Genomic DNA, 20,487 nt, shown 5'->3' on the forward strand with positions numbered 1-20,487 from the left:
CCCCCCTGTCAGGGCCCTGATTGGGCCGGACAGGAGGCGCAGGAGAGGCCCGGGCTTTCTAAAGGACACCAACAGGTGGGAGGCCGCTTTGGAGGGGGGCGCTCCTGGGCGGGATAGAAAAGGCCGATCTGCAAGGCCTGTCGTGAGCACAATCCAGCGGGCCAGATATGGAGGAGGATGGTTGATCGCAGGAGGGCTGAGGGGAAGAGAGCAGAGGGGTAGCTTGAGATGAGGGTTGGCTTTCAGGGACAAGGAGGAAGGTTGGTTCTGAGAGTTTGGTGTGCTTTTGGTCATAGTGTTCCTTTTAAATCTCTGCTTTTTGACAACTTTTTGTAGCTTTTCTTTTGTGTTGGGTTAATGTCAAAGGTTAATATTTGTCATCAACAAATGGGCAGTACAGTGACAAAAGAGTCAAAAGTCTTCCAGACCTTTTGAGTCTTTCTAGTTTCCTTGATTTGCAGCACCATGTGAAGAAAATCAGGCGTCAAACCAGATGTTTTCTGTAGGTTTTTTACGATAGACACCGCGGCAGAGCCCGAAACCTCTGCCAGGTGAGGGGGGAAGCTGAGGTGTGATACAGGAAAGAATCAGGAATCACAGTCCAATCAAAGTCTTTCTAATGGCCATTTGGTTAGGAGCTGGTTGACATACAGTAGCAGTGGTTAGATGTATCACTAGACAGTGTAGGAGAGGCAACCACAAGAAACCCACAAGAGGAGACGCAACAGAATCTAATAAAGGTGAGTACATTTTCAATGCATTTCAAATATGATTCATTTTAACATTGATTTCTTATTATGTCTGTTCTTAAAAAAAAGGACATTATGACACAGTTGTTGGGATCAACATGACTTGGCGTTGGCGTAATGTTTAGGAAATAGCACAGATTGTGACCTTTGTCTGCTGGAAGTCAGAATTTGCCTCGCCCTCCAGAGTTATTTAAACTTCATCATCATTACATTGGCATTACAAAGAGCTGCATGGGCTGGTATTACCAGTATTAATCTTATTGCCAGGGACAAGCAATGTAGTTAATATGTCTTCTTTTAGTATCAGAGGGAACTACTTTTTTTGCCTGTATTAGAAGATAAAAATGAACCTCATATAAGCTACACTTTCAACAACAATTCAACTCTCTGTTAAACTAAACTTTGAATTTCCAACCAGTCTGTGGCGCAGATGATTGAAGCCCGCCATGTTTCTCCGGTCACAGTTAACCATTGTTAAGCCGCTTGTTCCTGCTATATACTCTGCCGCTGTGGCTATGAAAGGGTTGCTTTGTGTCCGGTGAACCCAGTTGTTGCCCCTTGTGAGGACATGCTTCCTTATATCGCCATATTAATTCACCACTTATGGAATGTAAGGAAGTGTGTGGTTTCAAGGGGACTTGAGCGCCGACCACACCGGGAAGAAGAGACACATTGATTTTTATCTTTGAGAGACAGTTATAAAAATATGGAGTGCCTTTGTGTGTTTTATGAGACGGGAGGGGGGATGTCAGGGTTCATGAGCATGTGTGTGTGTGTGTGTGTGTGTGTGTGTGTGTGTGTGTGTGAGGACAACAGGTGACAGGCCCTCTCCCTTCAGCTCAGGCACATGCTCAGTTAGTGTTACTCTCAGCGCCGATGATCGGGGTCTCAGGGACTTCTTGAAAAATGCCTGCCCTTCCCCAACGGCTGACAGTCAAGGAGGATTGACAGACCACAGCTGTCACCCATTATAGCAACCGCAGGACTCTCAAAAAAGGACGAGGGGAGGGTAGAGATGTGGAGCTGTCACCGAGGGTGAAGGTTTCGCTCCCGCATAGGCTGGATTTGGAAGGAAGTAGGGCGATGTCACCGGCTGTCAGGGCTCCCAAACCTCTAAATAGGAACTTGGTTACATGTGTTGTAACTATGCAGGATATGTGACTCAGTGATGATGATCTTTCTCTCTCTCTGTGTTTCATCAGGTAAGGCTGAAGAGGACATGACGGCAGATGAGCTCCACCCTCTATTTCCCATCTGTCTCCTCTCTCGTGTCCTTCTTTTTCTATGCCCTCTACCCCCTGTAACCTTCCCTCCTCCTCTTCTTCCTCCTCTTCCTCCTCCTCCTCTCGCTCGCTCTGCCTCTTGCAGCTGAAGCAACACGCCTTGCTGTGGCTGGTCAAACGGAACCAAGTCAGGTGTTTCTGTGAGGTTTGGTCCCCTTCAACCAGCTACTGCGTCGTGAATTCAGTCAGCGCGGAGTCAAAGACACAGTGGCGTTGTGGCGTATACGCTGCATACTACTGATAGATGATTTCTTTTCTTCAGTTTGATGTTGATTTGTTTCCTGTATTGCAATAGATGTTTGAAAAAGCAAATAAAAGATTGCTGATAACATAGAGTGGTAAATTACAATTTCTTCTTGTAAGTTGTAAGTTGTCCCTGGCTGTAGATGATTTAATAAATACACAAAATGTCATGCAGAGCAGAGAGATTTACTGATAAATGAATAAAGATTATAAGATGTTTGATGGGTAAAATGAGCAGAAATCCTCTTTAGGTATATTAGAAATGAATATAAGTAAAACTGTGACAAGGTGGTCTGATGATTGTGAGCAGAAAGCTGTTATAAAAGTGTGCAGAATGTAATGTTCAGCTTACAACTGGCAACTGTTTGTAACAAAATGTCTAATGATAAGAAACTAAATAAAAGCTAATTACTGTTTTTTTCTCATTCGCTTTGGCTCAATTGTTCAATGAGAATTTTTTTTAAGTTCAAATCTCTGAACAATTATTTTGTTGTTCACAACAGATTTTAATTTCTCATTCATTCCAGCAAATTGCACGTGTTTTGGCACGTGTGCAAAAGAGTAAGTACAATAACCACTCGCACGTGTCTTGTTGATCAAAACTGATGAGTTGATTGTCGTCCTCTTCACAACTTCTAACCATTCTTTCATTGTTCGAGTCATCACATGCAAAATGAACCATTCAATTATCAAAATCTGTCAGACATACATATACTGTATATTACATAAATATCCATGACATGGTGTTACGTACTGTGAGGAGGTACAATTAGCTGTTTTTTGCTTTACTTATTTTTGGCAAGGATATTATTTTGTGGTAAATTTTCTGTTCACTATAGGCTATGTGACTTTACATGAAAGATCAAAGGGGAATATTCTGTTAACAGTACATGTAACACATCGCTATACAAATAAATGTACTGTATACATACAAATTTGCATAATCCTTTTTCTGTGTTTTTACAGTAGGCCTGTTGACTTTCAATCAGTGTCAATTTTGTGACACTGACTACTTATTGTACTATACAAGAATGCCAGTTTTGTCTAGGTGAATGCTGATGTGTATCGCACGGAGCTGTTTAGATTCCCATTTCAACAGTAGGTCAAAGTTTACTGGGAAAAGTAAATACTGTAGTAGCTACACAGACAAAGGATATGCACATTTGTATACAGTAAATGTATTTGTGTAGCAATGTGTTACATGTACTGTAAACAGAAAATTCTCTTTTGATCTTTCACGTAAAGTCATATACTGTACAGTGAACAGAAATTTTGCCACAAAATGACATCTATGCAAAAACAACAACAATGCTGCAACAATTTAAAAAAAAAAGTCGCAATATTATGAGAATAAAGTCATAACTTTACGAGAAAAGAAGTCGTAATATTACGAGAATAAAGTCATAACTTTACGAGAAAAAAAGTCATAATATTACGAGAATAAAGTCATGACTTTACATGAAAAAAAGTCGTAATATAACAAGAATAAAGTCATAACTAGAAGAAAAAAAGTTGTAATATTACAAGAATAAAGTCATAACTTTAGGAGAAAAAAAGAAAATAACATGTAAAATTACTACTAATTAATATTATGACTTTTTTCTCGTAAACCTATGACTTTATTCTCGAAATTTATTTATTTGTCCTCAATGTGGCCCTAATACTCCGTCGTACCGTCGTACCGTCGTACCATAGACCTACAACAATGATAAATAAAAATGAAAAAGTAAACACATTTTTTTTATTAATTTCCATTTTTATAAATCCATAGGGAGCCACTGGAGAGGAGCTAAAGAGACACATGTGGCTCCTGAGCAGCAGGTTGCAGACCCCTGTTCTACTAATATTACGACTTTTTTCTCATAAATTTATGACTTTATTCTCATAATATTATGACTTTATTCTCGTAATATTATGACTTTTTTTTCTCATAATATTATGACTTTATTCTCGTAATATAACAACTTTTTTTCTTGTCAAGTTATGACTTTATTCTCGTAATATTATGACTTTATTCTGGAAATCTCAGATGTTTTTTCCCTCAATGTGGCTCTAATACTCTGTAGTACATTTGCACTTTGGCCCTCACTGCATTAGACTTATATACTATATACTTAGACTATAAACTGTGTTACCTTCATCACAATGCTCAAATGATTTGTGGCTCCAGACAGATTTTTTTTTATTGCCTAAAATGTCTCTTTTGATAGTAAAGGTTGCTGACCCCTGCTTTAGGAGGAGGACTATAGAATCATAGTTTGGAGTAGTAGAGGCAGTATAATATCTCACCACTAGGGGGCGGTGTAAGTTTCCCGGGGCGGTAGTTTCCTGCAGCACCACCGGAAGTGAAGCAGCAGCATCGTAAACATGGCTGACAGTGGAGTGACAGGTGAGTTCGTGAGTCTCTAACAGCTGGACTTTACAACTGTTTCTATATGTTTTCATTACTTTACTGTGGGCGCAGCGACACAATACATCTTGCTCTTATAGTCCGTGTTCTGTGGTGTTTGAGTTTAGCTCACAGAAGAGTTATTTCCTCCTCTATGTTAAGTGCTGCTAATGTTAGCACTGCATGCAAGTGAACGGTTCATCGTCATGTTGCATCATCTTTTCCACTAGTTGTATTAAAATGAACAGAACAACTAAAAGAAAAGCCTGTTTTGAGATGTCACTGTGCTGATGAAGATGTTAACCAACAAGTTATGTGGCTGGTGTTGTGAGCATGATGCAAACCTAGTAAGTTCAGTGACATACAGGCAGATAACAGCATCACCACAAGCTGAAGGACTGGGAGCTGAGTAAAGGCTTTTATCTTGAAGGGGACATAAGTGTGCCATAAACTGATGTAATCATACAATCATATATTGGTTGTTTTTACAGATGGACCTGAAAGTAAAGATGACATTCAACGAGCAAAGGTTAGTATGCTCTTGATATCCTTGATGACTTGATGTCCTCTTCTTTGTTGTGGCATGTCTGGGGGGTAACACCAACACAAGGGATGCCAAGAAACTGAACAGGCTGGTGAGGAAGGCTAGCTCTGTGTTTGGATCTGAACTGGACGATCTGGAGGTGGTGGCAGAGGGGAGGATGAGGAGGAAGCTGGACACTATCCTGGATAAACCCTCCCACCCCCTCCATGATGAGCTAGTCAAGATGAGGAGCACCTTCAGCCACAGACTCATCCCCCCTCGGCATAACACAAAGCACCTGGGTCAGTCCTTCATGCTGGTAGCCATCAGGCTCCACAACCAAGGCTGACCCCCATATGAGAACTATGAGGACTTTAAGAACTTTAAACAATCATGCAACCATCTTGGACTCTAACCACTGGCACACTTTACACTTTACACTATACATCCTATATACCACCTTATAGACTGCACATATGTACATATTACATTTATTTATTGCACATATTACATTTATTTATTGACGGACTGCACACACTATGTTCACCCATTCACTCTGTATCTTTTATATCTCTATTATTGTTTTCATAATTCTTGTAGACCTTTACCTCTCCTGTGTTTCACTCTGTTTGCTGATGTTGTTGCTTTGACACCTGAATTTCCCTCCGGGGATTAATAAATGTATCTTTAAATATCTTATCTTATCTTATATTAGCCACAGTGTCATATAAGGCTACATGTTTGTTATTGTTGACTCCTTTTCCTTCTTGACATGTTTGCTTAACAGACTGAAGGCAAAGAGCTGTCCAAAGAGGAGAAGCAACGGATGAGGAAAGAGAAGAAACATCAGAAGAAGAACAAAGAGAAAAAAGATGAACAGGCTCCACAGGAAAGCGAAAAGAAGAAGAAGAAAGAAGAGAAGTCTGTCAGTTCTCAGCCTCCAACACAACCCTCACAGAAAGGTGGATGGCACCAATCATTGTTGTTTCTAACTGTGATGCATGACTGTAATGAATCTTTATCCTGACCCTTAGCTGTGTCTCCCCTCGACTCCCTCAGCAGTGCCCGCTCCTGCACCGGTTCCTGTGCCTGCCTCAGAACCTCAGCCACCTAAAAGTAAAGCAGACTTGAAAGCTGAGAGGAGAGCTCGGCAAGAGGCTGAGAGGGCCTCCAAGGGCAAGAAGGGAGACGTGGGACAGCCGGCCGCTACAAGCAAACCTAAAGCACCGACTAGTGAGCTGCAGCCAGGTACTGTAGTATCCATAGGCGTAATTTGAACTTTAAGGTTGGGGATACACAAAAAAAATCCAGAGGGAATGTAATATGTAGCTACAACGCAGAGAGGTCTAATGCATTGGGATGTGTCACGTAGCCTACATATTACACCCTCCAAACAGAATGCAACGCGAGCAGACGGCAGTGACAAAATCAGTTTGATTGCATTGTTTTCTATTGGAATGTCCTCACTGGCTGCGAGCGTCAAAGCGCTGCACAGCAGGTCGTTTTGAGCTGATCTTTTGTCAGATGCCCTGTTCCTTTTCTGTTTTAAAAACACAAACGTCTGAAGACAGCAAGTACTACTCACCCATCCTTTAAGTGGTTACGTCTCTAGTCTGATCTGGACCGTACAGCTGATAGGTATGTGGTTTGTTTACATGGCATAACAGAAGTGCATATTTAATATAGAAATATCATAAATCTATCTTCTTATCTTGTTGGTTTCTTATTCTGTCAATAAAAAGACACAACAAGGTCGATATTATTCATCATTACATAAATTATTAGTTCTACGTTATTATAAAAATATAGATGTATAGGGGGTTCAGTGAGCCCCCTGAACCGAGGCAAACTGCGCCTGTGGTAGTAGCCCAGGAGGTCAGCATAAGTAGTGGCATTCTGAAATGTACACATTATACTGTGGAGAAAGTCACACGTTTTTCTGTGTTTCCAGTGGTGAAGAGGCTCCCAGAACATGTCCAAGTGGACAACCCGGACGTTTTAAAGAAACTGGCGAAGAAATTGGAAAGACAGCAGGTTAGCTACTTAATGTGTCATCTATTAACACCTTGAATCATGAAAGCATGCTTTGTCTGATTCAGAACAGCTTGCCTTGGCATAATGATGAGCATACACTGCCAGTCACACGTTTTAGGAGCACAATAACTACTGTATTTGTTAATATTTTGAAATGAGAAAAAAAGGAAGAACAGACAAAATGAATCAAGGCATGATGATGACTCTTACCAATCTCTTTGGAACTAACACTAATTAAGAATTACCTGGATTTTGGTTGTTTAAACAGACACCTGTTGCAAATAACATACTATATAATGTGTTTTGTTTACTATATAATATGCAAGAGCAGCATTTTTCTCTGGCCTGATCAACGATAACAAGCATAACCTTAGGTTTCTATTTTATTTTATTTATTTTCAGGTGCATACTTGTATTTTGGGTTTCTACTAGAACATGTTTACACACTTTACTGTTCAAAAAACACTTTATTTTTCTCATACCGGCTCTGTTGCAGCACCTCTTTTCACCCTCTGTCTGAAACACTTTGGCTGCGTTCCAAATCGTATATATATATATATATATATATATACACTGCCCTTAAAAGGTGCGTACTGTTGCATACAATTTGGACATACTACTTCATAACATTGCGCCTTGAACTTTGACCCTCTTGCTCATATATTCTTTGCGCAGAGAATTGTAGGTCAGAATAGTCAGAAAAGCATGCTGGCTTGCATACTGCAAAATGCGACCAGATGTAGTAAGACATCCTGGTATTCCTGTCCTTTGTTGACCAGATCAACGGTCTCAGATCAAATTTCAACTGGACTTTATCACTCTGATCGATAAACAATCCTAAAATACAGAGTGTTAAAAAATGGCAGTGTGTGTTAATCATGTTTTGTCACTCATTGCAACCTCACATAACCATGAGTCATAACCGCATGTGATCATACCTAATATTTCTTTCAGACACCAGGGTGCAATGCTGCTGCAAATGTAAAGGTTTGACTTCCTTGCATGTAAACGTGTGCCATTGACATTTGTCTAGTTTTGTTTGCTAACCTGTAATTGTTATCGTACTCCAGCACCAATCAGTAAATGAAAAGTTAAGGATGCAAACTTACTATTCATTCCATTGAGACAGAAGTGTGTTCGTTTGAGATGTTGGTAACGTGTTAATTGTATCTTTTTGTTCTTTGTGTGTTTACCTACAACACTGAGCTGTTTGCTGTGCAGATTTATTGTTACACTCCCTTCTGCTCTATTTGGAGAGTTTGTAAAGTATTTACAGCAAAATCATACGTAATAACAAATTAGGTTTTCTGTGTTGCCAAAGTTAAACATGAACACATCTCTGTAAATTTTATCTGAGAGTAGCCTTTCATAAGTAATATGAATCTGGCTCTATAGTAACCGTTGTTTCTCCCTGTGGTCCATTGAATTTTACTTATGAATTTTTTGTCTGATCTGCTTCATTTCAGATCCCACTCCGGTCGGACTACGGCTACAAAGTCAGCCTGTTTTCTCATCTCCACCAGTACAGTCGCAACGCCCCTCTAACACAGCAACTCAGGTAAACTGACAATATACCATATACTGTAGTACAGAAGGTCGTTTTGGTGTTGTCTGAGAAGAGTTAAGCCCCATTTCCACCGCAGGAACTTTCCCCCAGAACTAAGAACCTTTTGAGGAACTCATTGCATTTCCACCGCAGGGAATTTAGGACCATTTTAGGATGAGGGGAGAACATTTTTCTTTGTTTGATAACATTAACAGTAAAGTTAGAGAGAGTTCCCAGGGACTAAAAGTCCTGGGAACTTTTGGTGGAAACCCGGCTTTATATTTATGTCGTGCTAATGATATATCTTTTAAGATGACCTTAAATCTGCCTTATTGTTATTGACTGTTATTGTCTTTTGCAGCATTCCCTCTACAGTGATTCATCCTGCTATTGTTCGCCTGGGTCTCCAGTATTCACAGGGCATTTTGGCCGGATCCAACGCTCGATCTGTCGCCCTGCTGCATGCCTTCAAACAGGTACAGAGAGCACACCGGCTGCTTTACCATCTCATTCCTCTCCAGTATTTAGAGCAACACAGCAACACAAAAGCTTTGTTTGGTTGTGTTTGTAATCTAGTACAATGAAAGTGCAAGATGGAGACGCACTCATAGCTTTAAATGTTGTAGCAATGTTGCTGTTACTGGTTCATACTCCTTCAGCTGCTCCTTCAGTTCATACAAAGTTAAGACAGAAATACAGTCCAGTTTCCAGCTTTTCAAGCAGTGCAGTTTAGCTCCCTGCTGTAAAGTAAACAAACTAAAAAGTAATGTTTTTTTTTTTCCTGCTTCAGGTAATAAGGGACTATACTACGCCCCCAAATGAGGAGCTATCTAGAGACTTGGTCAACAAGCTGAAACCTTATATCAGGTACAACAAATTGTTTAAATTTTAGTCATGTATCATCACTCCTTTGGTTTTACTAAATCAGCAAAAGTTTTACTACTAACTGTTCTCCTAATTTGTCAATTTTACAGTTAAACTAACACATGAAATTGTTCCTTTTTGTCTTATTTTTCTTGCAGTTTTTTGAATCAATGTCGCCCTCTGTCAGCCAGCATGGGTAATGCAATCAAATACATCAAGAAAGAGATCTCCAATATTCCTAGTCAATGCAAAGAAGAAGAGGTTATTGTCACACTTGCTTTTCTCACAATTTAGCCACAGATCATAAACTTAACGTGTTGTATATTCCATAGATACAATAAGACTTGATGTTACTGATTTACAGTTTCCATCTCTTCCCCCTCATGCATCCTCTGTTTCTCTGTTTAGGCAAAGAGACATCTGCTGAGCTGTATCGAGTGCTACATTAATGAGAAGATCGTCCTTGCTGCTAAAGCTATTGCCAAGTACTCCATAGAAAAGATCAGTGATGGGGATGTCATCCTAGTTTATGGATGGTAAGCCTCTTAAAGCTGACGAGCAAAGGGGGAAAAATTATGTTTAAATGTCATAACTGTGTGTGTTTTTTAGTTTCAGCCGTAGAATCTGCAGTTCCCTGTTACCAAGCATTGCTTAATTATTTGTCATGCAAAAGAAATGCAACACTAAGCCCCTAAAATCCTACTTTTAAACCTCTCCTAACACTTTCTCTTCCTTTTTTCTTGTCTCGCCCATTAAACTGACACTTTCCTTCCACATTCTCCTCTAACATTTCCACCCTCTCTGCTCAGCTCGTCGCTGGTCAACCACATCCTGTGCGAGGCCTTTGAGAAAAACAGGAAGTTCCGTGTGATCGTGGTGGACAGCAGGCCTCGACTGGAAGGCCGGGAGGCTCTGAGGCGCCTCGTCCAGAAAGGCATCAGCTGCACCTACGTCCTTATCTCGGCTGTCTCCTACATCCTTCCAGAGGTACATTCTAGCCTTAGTAGATAGAACAAGGCATAAATGTTTACCCAAAGAGTAGCCATGTGAAATTTTGTTGATTTAAAAATCATGTTTATGTCTTTATGATGCCTTGAACTTGGACCTCCGTAGGTATCTAAGGTGTTCCTCGGTGCTCACGCCCTGCTGGCCAACGGTTACGTCATGTCTCGCGTGGGGACGTCGCAGATAGCTTTGGTGGCCAGAGCCTTTAACGTGCCTGTGCTGGTGTGTTGTGAGACCTACAAGTTTTGTGAGAGGGTGCAGACGGATTCCTTCGTGTCCAATGAACTAGGTACGGAAAGAATAGTCAGTGGCTTGTTGAATTAGTTACTAGGGCTGTCAATCAATTGAAATATTTAATCACATGATTGTCCATGATTAATCGCAAATTAATCACATTTTTTATCGTTCAAAATTTACCTTAAAGGGAGATTTGTCAAGTATTGACCCTCTTGTCAACATGGGAGTGGGCAAAATGAATTTATGTTAACGCATTCACTTTGACAACCCTAATTGTTACATAAATGTGTACACTTCAGATGCTGCTTTTGCTCAATTTGACCTCTGCATTAATATAAATTCCTTCCAAACATTACATTAAACTAGATTATTTATCTTCACCTGTGCGTTCCAGATGACCCCGATGACCTCATCGTGACCCGTAAAGGGAAGACCCAGCTCGAGCACTGGCAGGAAGTGAAGTCACTTGGCCTGCTTAACCTGGTGTATGACGTGACGCCGCCTGATTTCGTGGACTTAGTCATCACAGATCTGGGAATGATCCCGTGCACCTCGGTCCCGGTGGTGCTGCGAGTCAAAAACGTGGACCAGTGAACGACCTTCCGGCTCAGAGGCGGTTTCTCTGTGTTTTCGATTGGGGGGAAGTTTGTGAGCTCGGATGCTCGCACACAACACAAAATATCGTGCTTAGAGCATGCAATAAATATATATCTGAAATGGCATAAGCTTTTTAAACAGAGTCCATGTGTGTTTTTATGCTAGGATTGGATAATTACAGAGATTTGTTTCCTTGGGGGTAAGTAGGTCTTTTTTTAATATTGGGTATAGGCAAGAAGTTTTATTAGATCCATGTTGTGACTGTTGCTTTACAACAGGACATTTAATTACCAGTATTTAGAGCAGAACAATTCCGCTGTGGTTCACAACACACACTCGTTGTCGACCACAGCATGCAATTTTAAACCAGCCAGAAATGGTTCCCTAATTACAGTCGGAGCTGCAGTATCTCTGAAGAACTCATGCGAGCCATAAAATTCCTCTGACTAGTTTTTAATGACCTGATCAATGGAACCGGATAAAGAAGAGCGAGATATAAACCAGGTCGTAAAATATTTTTGGGGAGAGGATATCAGCTTGTTTATGTCCACAAAGTCAACACATGATGCTCACGTGCTTCTAATCTCATATTGCCACATGTCTTAATCTTGAATTCGGGGGGGGAAACATTTTATCCACAGCTAAAACGTTTTTCCCCTTTACAGTAGACATTTATCAGTTAATGCAAAAGTTGATATTCAGTTCAGTGCTTAATTTCATGGTGGTAATTCAAGTAAAGCAATATATTTGTTTTTAATATTTTATTAGAACCCTGAATCTCATCAAAACTACTCGCACATCAATATCAAGACATTTTCCACAAGTGACTGATGAACACATTTCAACTCACCAGTAGGCACACAACATTTTGAGTCGAAAACATACAAGATTTGGCATAAAAGCAGCAACTTAATAACAAACTGTAGTACTTAAACCCAATATCTCACCTTTTTAATACAACTTAATTCAGAAAAACTTAAAATTCTGATGGTTCACATCATGATTCATAGACTGAACCTGACTTGGTTTTTGCTCTGAGTGAAGTACATGTTCAACATGCAGTAAACAAACTGCTAAATTCTACAAATTTCCCCAAAATGTGCTTAAGGACATCATGTAAACTCACACACATTGAGTGCATGTTTGGCACAGATAACAGCGAGCAAATCTGTCATTAATATCTTATGTCAATTAACTACATTTAATTATTATTATATTATTGGCAGACATTTAAAACTTGGAACAACATGTTGGAATTAAATTTCTCTCTAAAATTGCACTGATGATGCAGTAAAAAAAATGCCAGTTTTTAAAACCCAGATAAATATGTACCCAGATAAAATAAAGTAAAATAAAACACCATGTTTAAAAGAAGCCTGGGGGTCAACTCAGACTTTGTGTCAGCTTTTTCCCTTTCAGTTTCAGCTCAGTAGATCATTGCAGATAAAGAAGTCGACCGCAGTTCAGCAGCCTCAGAGTGACTTGGCCTTACATCTCTGGGTGACCCACAGCAGGACAGCCATCACAACCGTAAACGCTCCAAGAGGCCCAAACACCTGGAGAAGCGGGAACTCCCCCTATTGACAATGAAAACAAACACAAAAATGTAAAAAATAATCAAAAGATTCACATGTCAAACTCAGTGATGAAGAAGAACTGACCTCTCGAAGACACTTGTATCCGTGATAGTTGACGGCACAGCTGCACTCAAAGAAGCTGGGGCCGTAGGGGGCGCAGAGGGAGTTCTCCGGGCAGTTCATGGCTGAGGATTATTAATAATAATTAGGAGATGAACAGTTGTCATGTATTACCAGAGAGGCTTTTCAGATCTTATGAGTATCAGATGGGAACTTACACAGCTGTCCAGTCTGGTTGCACATATCTTTCTGGCCTTCACAAAAACGATTTCCCTCTTTGACCTCCACCGTTTCCCAAGAACTGTTGCCCCCTGGACAAACCATGTCTTGTGGCAAAATCCTGTAGACACACAGAAATAGAGTTACAAAGACATAACACTTTATTCTCATGAGTAGCTGTCGTAGCTTAGTTTTTGTAACGGAATACTTACAAGCAATTTAAGTCAGTAAATCCTTGAAACGCTGTGTCACTGATGTTGACAATGGGATTGAGTGAGAGGTCTCTGCAAAGCAAAAGATTATAAAGTAAGAAAGGGCAAAGACAAATGGCTCCATATAAATACTAATCCTTATACTGGAAGTGCTCTAAACAAGTAAGTACTTAATCTGATTGAGCTCTATTTCTTTCTCTAAAGAGTAGTTGAAGAGTTTTTGTTCCTTGCCAGTAAGAGAGATGAAGCTTTTATTTGCTGCTAAGAATAGAAACTTTCCTAACTCCTAATCTTAACACTAAAATTCGGAGGAATCGCTCACGTAAGTTTCCACGAAGTCCACGACTATGTATAATGTGGAACGTGTCCATATGATTGTGCAGAATCAATATGTACAGTAGTGATAAGCACAGGTCTTCTTCTTTCTTCTTCCCTCATACAGTCACTGAGGAAGTGTTCAGGCAGGCTGGGCCTTCCGTTATCTTGTTTGTACATTAAACTGTATGTTGTGTAAAAAGGTATAAAACTGTAGTTACTGTACATACATCATTAATGCTGTTGATGCTCCCTGAAGATCCTCCACGTGAGTTAGTGAACAATTGGACAGATCCAACCTGACACAAACAAAAAAAAAAAACTTGTTGAACTCGTCATTAACAAACTTATCATTCCTTTTAAAAGTTGCAGCGTGTACATGTTGTCGTTGGTATTAAACTGGACTAGTCTATGAAAAGGAACGAAGTTCATAATTAAGACCAACCAGACCACAGGTATACCATAGTAATTGTGCAAAATAATAATACTGAAAAAGTTCTAATTAAAGCTGAAATGATTAATCCATCCAGCTTCTTAAATGTGAATATTTTCTGGTTTCTTTACTCCTCTATGACAGTAAACTGAATATCTTTGAGTTGTTGACAAAACAAGACATTTGAGGAGGTCATCATGGGCTTTGGGAAACACTGATCGACATTATTCCCCATTTTCTGACATTTCATAGACCAGACAACTAATTGATTAATTGAGAAAATAATCAACAATGAAAATAATCATTAGTTGCAGCCCTACGGTAGTTCTAATCACCTTCCTTTGGATGCCAAATAAGGTTAGACTTTTGTGTTTGTACTCTGATATTGATGCCAACGCATCCTAATTATCATATCGACAAAGATAAACAAACGTAAACAAGATCAGCAAGGAACATTTGATAAAATGACAGAAAATCCATAAATACTGAAATAAACATTACTACAAATCAAGAAAAAAATCTGCTGTCTTTAAATTTTTTTTTTAATTTAATTAAAAAAAATGTTAACTTATATTTACACATATTAACTTTTTTGCATAGTCATTTATTTACTTGTTTATTTATACTGGTGTCCTTTACAGTTGTTGTTCACGTTAACCACATCTAACTTGTAAACCATTTTGAAAAAGATCATACTAACAAAGATTGAGCAAAATAACATCCATAAAAATATTGTATATTATATTATAAAAACATTTTGACTACGATTTAAAAAACTTTAAACTAAAAAAATTTTAAATTGACAAAAAATATTCGATTATTTTGAAATTTCAAATTTATTCCAATTGTTTACATTGTTTTTATTCATCTTTTCCTTTCCTTACATTTTTTGTTGTATATTTAATTTTATCTTTATATTATTTTTATACTGTGACATATATTTGCTGATTTTTTTTGTAATGAAAAATTGGAATATGTAACTACTGTAAAAAAAAAAAAAACTAAAAAAAAAACTTGTTGTTCTAAAATGGAATATTTATTTCCGGTAGACCCTGAAGGCGACATTGAAGTCCTACCCGATGATGTGTTCAGGGTCGCTAATGTTGTCATTTCTCAAGCAGCAGCGTCCGTCTATCCGACCAGCGGATGAGAAGCAGAACTGGCCCACTTCGGTGCCATTTCGGACTGTACCGCTGCAGAGCTCACATACCTGCGATTACACATCATTACGAAGGGGAAAAAGAAATGTAAACAACAATCTGTCCTGTACATCCACCAAAACACGCTGTTTGTTCAATGATATGTGTAATTTACTTATTCTTATAAAGACCACAGTCAGATCCAAGTCTTACCTGCAGTTCGGTCAGTTGATAACTTGAGTAAAAACACAAATTAAAGATCAAAACAAGCACTTCAAGTGTCAGCTGGCTGCTCCCAGCTCTCATCTTCATCGACTTTAAGTCATATGATCCTCTACTGTAGCGAACACGTGACCGGAAGCTGATCCAGCACTTTATCAACAAAGTCTGAATTTAATTTTGCGCAACAATTACGCATACGCTGGTGCATTTAATGTAATATTATCTTCTTATGTAGTACTGTTACGGATATGTGCAATAACATATGCTGATCACTCTGTGCAATAATTATATGATGCTGTGCAATAATTATTTAATTATCTGACAGACACTTTGTGCAATAATCTGGCAAAACTGTCATCTCATCAATATACATATTGTATTTTTATATTTTATATTGTATTGTCTTTTATATTTTATATTTATATTGCACTATCTCTTTTTTTATTGTATTATCTTTTATATTTATATTTATATTGAATTATCTCTTTTTTTATTGTATTATCTTTTATATTTATATTTATATTGCACAGTCTCTTTTTTATTGTATAATCTTTTATCTTTATATTTATATTGCATTATCTCTTTTTTTATTGTATTATCTTTTATATTTTTTATATTTATATTGCACTATCTCTTTTTTTTATTGTATTATCTTTTATGTTTTTTATATTTATATTGCACTATCTCTTTTTTATTGTATTATCTTTTATATTTATATTTATATTGCACAGTCTCTTTTTTATTGTATAATCTTTTATCTTTATATTTATATTGCATTATCTCTTTTTTTATTGTATTATCTTTTATATTTTTTATATTTATATTGCACTATCTCTTTTTTTTATTGTATTATCTTTTATATTTTTTATATTTATATTGCACTATCTCTTTTTTATTGTATTATCTTTTCATCAGCACCAATGGGATTGTCACAATCTAATTTCGTTGTACTACACAATGACAATAAAGGGCTTGAATCTTGAATCTTGAATCTTTAAATATAATAAATAGCAGCACCCATGTGAATACACGCAGTAAACATCTAGCTTGTTTTATTTGTGCAGAATTTGATAATAATATATGCAAATAATTAATTAATGCAAATAGCTAATCAAAACGCCTTTAATTCAATTCAATTCAATTCAAGCCCTTTATTGTCATTGTGTAGTACAACGAAATTAGATTGTGACAATCCCATAGGTGCTAATGAAAAGATAATACAATAAAAAAAGAGATAGTGCAATATAAATATAAAAAATATAAAAGATAATATAATATAAAATATAAAAATACAATATGTATATTGATGAGATGACAGTTTTGCCAGATTATTGCACAAAGTGTTGCACAGCATCATATAATATATAATGTATAAAATATATAATATATAATATAATATAATTTAATGTTTCAATGCGAGTAATATTCTTTATGTAAAACCTTTTTTCTCTCATTTAAAATATATATTTTTGTGCAACAAAGTGCACCAATCAAAGTAGCTTAACATTTATAGTCCTATTTCATTAAATTTCTAAAATTGTTGACAAAATTTTAGACGCATTTTGTTTTTACTGTTATGAATTTTGACTACGCTTTGGTTGCACTGATCAATCTGTTAGTTGTCAACTAAATGAATTGCCAACTCTTTTGATAATTGGTTTGAGTAATTTCTTAAGGAAAAAAAGTCTAAATTCTCTGATTCCAGCTTCTTAAATGTGAATATTTTCTGGTTTCTTTACTCCTCTATGACAGTAAACTGAATATCTTTGAGTTGTGTGGACAAAACAAGACATTTGAGGACGTCATCATGGACTTTGGGAAGCACTGATCGACATTTTTCACCATTTTTTCTGACATTTTATAGACCAGACAACTAATCGATTAATTGAGAAAATAATCAACAATGAACATAATCATTAGTTGCAGCCCTAGTTCTAATCACCCTCCTTTGAAATCCAAATAAGGTTAGACTTTTGTGTTTGTACTCTGATCTTGATGCCAACGCATCCTAATTATCATATTGACAAAGATAAACAGACGTAAACAAGATCAGCAAGGAACATAAGATAAAATGACAGAAAATCTATAAATACTGAAATAAACAAAACTAAAAATCAAGAAAAAAAAATCTTCTGTCTTTACGTTTTTTGTTTTTTATTTGATCATATTGACAAAGATAAATTAACATAAACAAGATCAGCAAGGAACATATGATAAAATGACAAAAAAACATAAATACTGAAATAAACATTACTAAAAATCAAGAAAAAAATCTTGTCTTCACGTTTTTTTTTAAAATTTGTATCATATTGACAAAGATAAACAAACATAAACAAGATCAGCAAGGAACATTCAACAAAAAAAATTGTTGACAAAATGTGTAGACGCATTTTTTTTGACTGTAATGAATTTTGACTGCGCTTTTCTGTCACTTTGGGCTGCACCAAATACAGGGGGTGACTTCAAGTTTTAATGATTTAATAACATTCAAAATATAGCAGGAAAAATGTTTTTTGGCATATTTATATAATTATATTACACATTTACGTATTCAAGTGTAAATTTGTGTCGTTAAATATGACAATTTTGTTTTATTTCTTACCCGCGAAGAGTAGACCACCCCCCTGGCTAAAACAAATGAGATGGTTTAGCCCATAAAGGTTGTTGCAATGCCTCTTGATGGGCCACTAGATACACTGAACACAGATGGCTTGACGACGGCCCTGGTTACATCTGCTTTTCTCTGCGATTTTCTACCACATTATCTATGAGTTTCCTCCGTCGCCGTGTCGATTTCTCTTCAGCAAATGTAGGAGGTGGTTTTTAAGTTATCACGCGTTATTTTAAAGTGGGTGTAGAGGGTGTTTTAAACGCCAACAACAGTGAAGGTGTACTTAACACTTGTGCAACATGGCTGCTGCAGGAACAGGCAGTTAGAAAAGTTTGACACTGACGTGGGGAGAAGTTTTATGTGAATAGCTAGTTGGTACACGAGATATTAAAGTCGTCAGCAGTCTCCACCGCTTTTCCCCGGACTACAAACCAGTGGATAAACCGTGTGAGAGCCTCCTCCTCCTCTGTAGACAGTCACTGCAGTGGACTTTGTGTGAGGAAACTGTCTTCTTCTCCATCGTAAAACCTTTGGTGGCGTTCAAGGACTTGTGTCGTCGAGCTATTAAAATGCATTTTTCCATACCCGAAACGGAGGTTCGTTCGGGAGAAAATGGATCAACCTATGTGGTGAGCATGATGGATTTGTGTTTTTGTTTTTTAACCATGCTTTCACTTTAGCCTAGGTGTTAAATGGCCACAGGTTCGGGCTAAAATGCAGGTCAATGCAGCCACTACGAGTTCCTGTGTTTACTGTTATAAAATGATCTGATAGCATGAGCAGTGGTGGCAAACAACTGCCTAATGCAATAACAAAAAATCAGCTATAACCTCAGTTGGACTACTGTTTCACAAGAATACAACCTAGATAGGCGAATAGACTTGATTTTAAAAACGTGAGGAAGTTGAGTGAAAGTCTTTTTCACCTCCACCTCTGTCAGGCCTTGAATGCATCATTAGGAAGGTATGACCCATGGTCTTCATCATGATTCAACATTATATTTAGCTTTACCTAGTAGATTTTTTAATGTGGCTCCAAAATGATGCATTGTGATGGTGTGTACTAAGTTGGCACCAACTGTTGTCCTTTACTGTCAAGCCACCTGAAAGTCGTTTTGACCTCCAATACATTCTGCCTAGTGTGAATGTGATTCTGTGAGGCCTTGAATGCATCATTAGGAAGGTATGACCCATGGTCTCCATCATGATTCAACATTATATTTGGCATTTACCTAGTAGATGTTTTAATGTGGCTCCAAAATATTCCATTGTGATGGTGTGTATACTAAATTGGCACCAATTGTTGTATTTTACTGTCAAAGCCACCTGAAGAGACATGAGTGAGTCACAGCTCAAACAACTGCCTAAGGCAATAAAAAAAACAACTATACCCTTAGTTAGACTACTGTTTCACAAGAATACAACCTAGATAGGCGAATAGACTTGATTTAGGAAGTTGAGTGAAAGTCTTTTTCACCTCCAATACATCCTGCCTTGTCTGAATGTGATTCTGTGAGGCCTTGAATGCATCATTAGGAAGGTATGACCCATGGTCTTCATCATGATTCAACATTATATTTGGCATTTACCTAGTAGATGTTTTAATGTGGCTCCAAAATGTTGCATTGTGATGGTGTGTACTAAGTTGGCACCAACTGTTGTCCTTTACTGTCAAGCCACCTGAAAGTCGTTTTGACCTCCAATACATCCTGCCTAGTGTGAATGTGATTCTGTGAGGCCTTGAATGCATCATTAGGAAGGTATGACCCATGGTCTTCATCATGATTCAACATTATATTTGGCATTTACCTAGTAGATGTTTTAATGTGGCTCCAAAATATTGCATTGTGATGGTGTGTATACTAAATTGGCACCAATTGTTGTATTTTACTGTCAAAGCCACCTGAAGAGACATGAGTGAGTCACAGCTCAAACAACTGCCTAAGGCAATACAAAAACAACTACACCCTTAGTTAGACTACTGTTTCACAAGAATACAACCTAGATAGGCGAATAGACTTGATTTAGGAAGTTGAGTGAAAGTTTTTTTCACCTCCAATACATCCTGCCTAGTGTGAATGTGATTCTGTGAGGCCTTGAATGCATCATTAGGAAGGTATGACCCATGGTTTTCATCATGATTCAACATTATATTTGGCATTTACCTAGTAGATGTTTTAATGTGACTCCAAAATGTTGTATTGTGATGGTGTGTATCAAGTTGGCACCA

The 20,487-nt window shown here is 37.8% G+C and overlaps 3 protein-coding genes and 1 long non-coding RNA gene across 8 annotated transcripts in view; 3 read left to right on the plus strand and 1 right to left on the minus strand.

The window, feature by feature from the left end:
• On the plus strand, window positions 1-2,709 carry LOC119477555. The gene is made up of 2 exons (XR_005204253.1): window positions 1-740; window positions 1,952-2,709. It is a non-coding gene; the product is annotated as an uncharacterized LOC119477555 (long non-coding RNA).
• A 1,838-nt stretch (window positions 2,710-4,547) lies between these two features.
• On the plus strand, window positions 4,548-11,608 carry eif2b4 (eukaryotic translation initiation factor 2B, subunit 4 delta). Of its 5 annotated transcripts, none has more exons than XM_037751661.1 (14): window positions 4,548-4,664; window positions 5,156-5,193; window positions 5,975-6,149; window positions 6,247-6,435; window positions 7,139-7,221; window positions 8,176-8,208; window positions 8,688-8,779; window positions 9,129-9,243; window positions 9,558-9,634; window positions 9,790-9,892; window positions 10,040-10,167; window positions 10,441-10,618; window positions 10,745-10,925; window positions 11,268-11,608. In XM_037751661.1, the coding sequence occupies exons 1-14, from the start codon at window positions 4,643-4,645 to the stop codon at window positions 11,465-11,467; spliced, it is 1,614 nt and encodes a 537-aa protein (XP_037607589.1). In that variant the 5' UTR covers window positions 4,548-4,642; the 3' UTR covers window positions 11,468-11,608. The 5 variants fall into 5 exon arrangements, with proteins under 5 accessions (XP_037607589.1, XP_037607592.1, XP_037607588.1 ...); XM_037751660.1 differs by lacking the exon at window positions 4,548-4,664 and adding an exon at window positions 4,940-4,979; XM_037751662.1 differs by lacking the exon at window positions 4,548-4,664 and adding an exon at window positions 4,940-4,979 and having other exon boundaries at window positions 6,250-6,435.
• Window positions 11,609-12,053: 445 nt separating this feature from the next.
• On the minus strand, window positions 12,054-15,791 carry atraid (all-trans retinoic acid-induced differentiation factor). The gene is made up of 7 exons (XM_037751677.1): window positions 15,639-15,791; window positions 15,363-15,496; window positions 14,084-14,152; window positions 13,539-13,610; window positions 13,326-13,447; window positions 13,132-13,232; window positions 12,054-13,047 (listed from the first exon to the last, which is right to left on the minus strand). The coding sequence occupies exons 1-7, from the start codon at window positions 15,735-15,737 to the stop codon at window positions 12,943-12,945; spliced, it is 702 nt and encodes a 233-aa protein (XP_037607605.1). The 5' UTR covers window positions 15,738-15,791; the 3' UTR covers window positions 12,054-12,942.
• Window positions 15,792-18,328: 2,537 nt separating this feature from the next.
• The window catches only part of snx17 (sorting nexin 17), a 33,747-nt gene continuing 31,588 nt past the window's right edge, over window positions 18,329-20,487 (plus strand). The window contains exon 1 of the mRNA XM_037751667.1: window positions 18,329-18,887. Within this exon, the coding sequence (XP_037607595.1) occupies window positions 18,828-18,887 (60 nt within the window). The 5' untranslated portion in view covers window positions 18,329-18,827. The remainder of the gene's footprint in view (window positions 18,888-20,487) is intronic.

This window comes from Sebastes umbrosus, chromosome 18, assembly GCF_015220745.1.
Source record: "Sebastes umbrosus isolate fSebUmb1 chromosome 18, fSebUmb1.pri, whole genome shotgun sequence".
NCBI lineage: Eukaryota > Metazoa > Chordata > Actinopteri > Perciformes > Sebastidae > Sebastes > Sebastes umbrosus.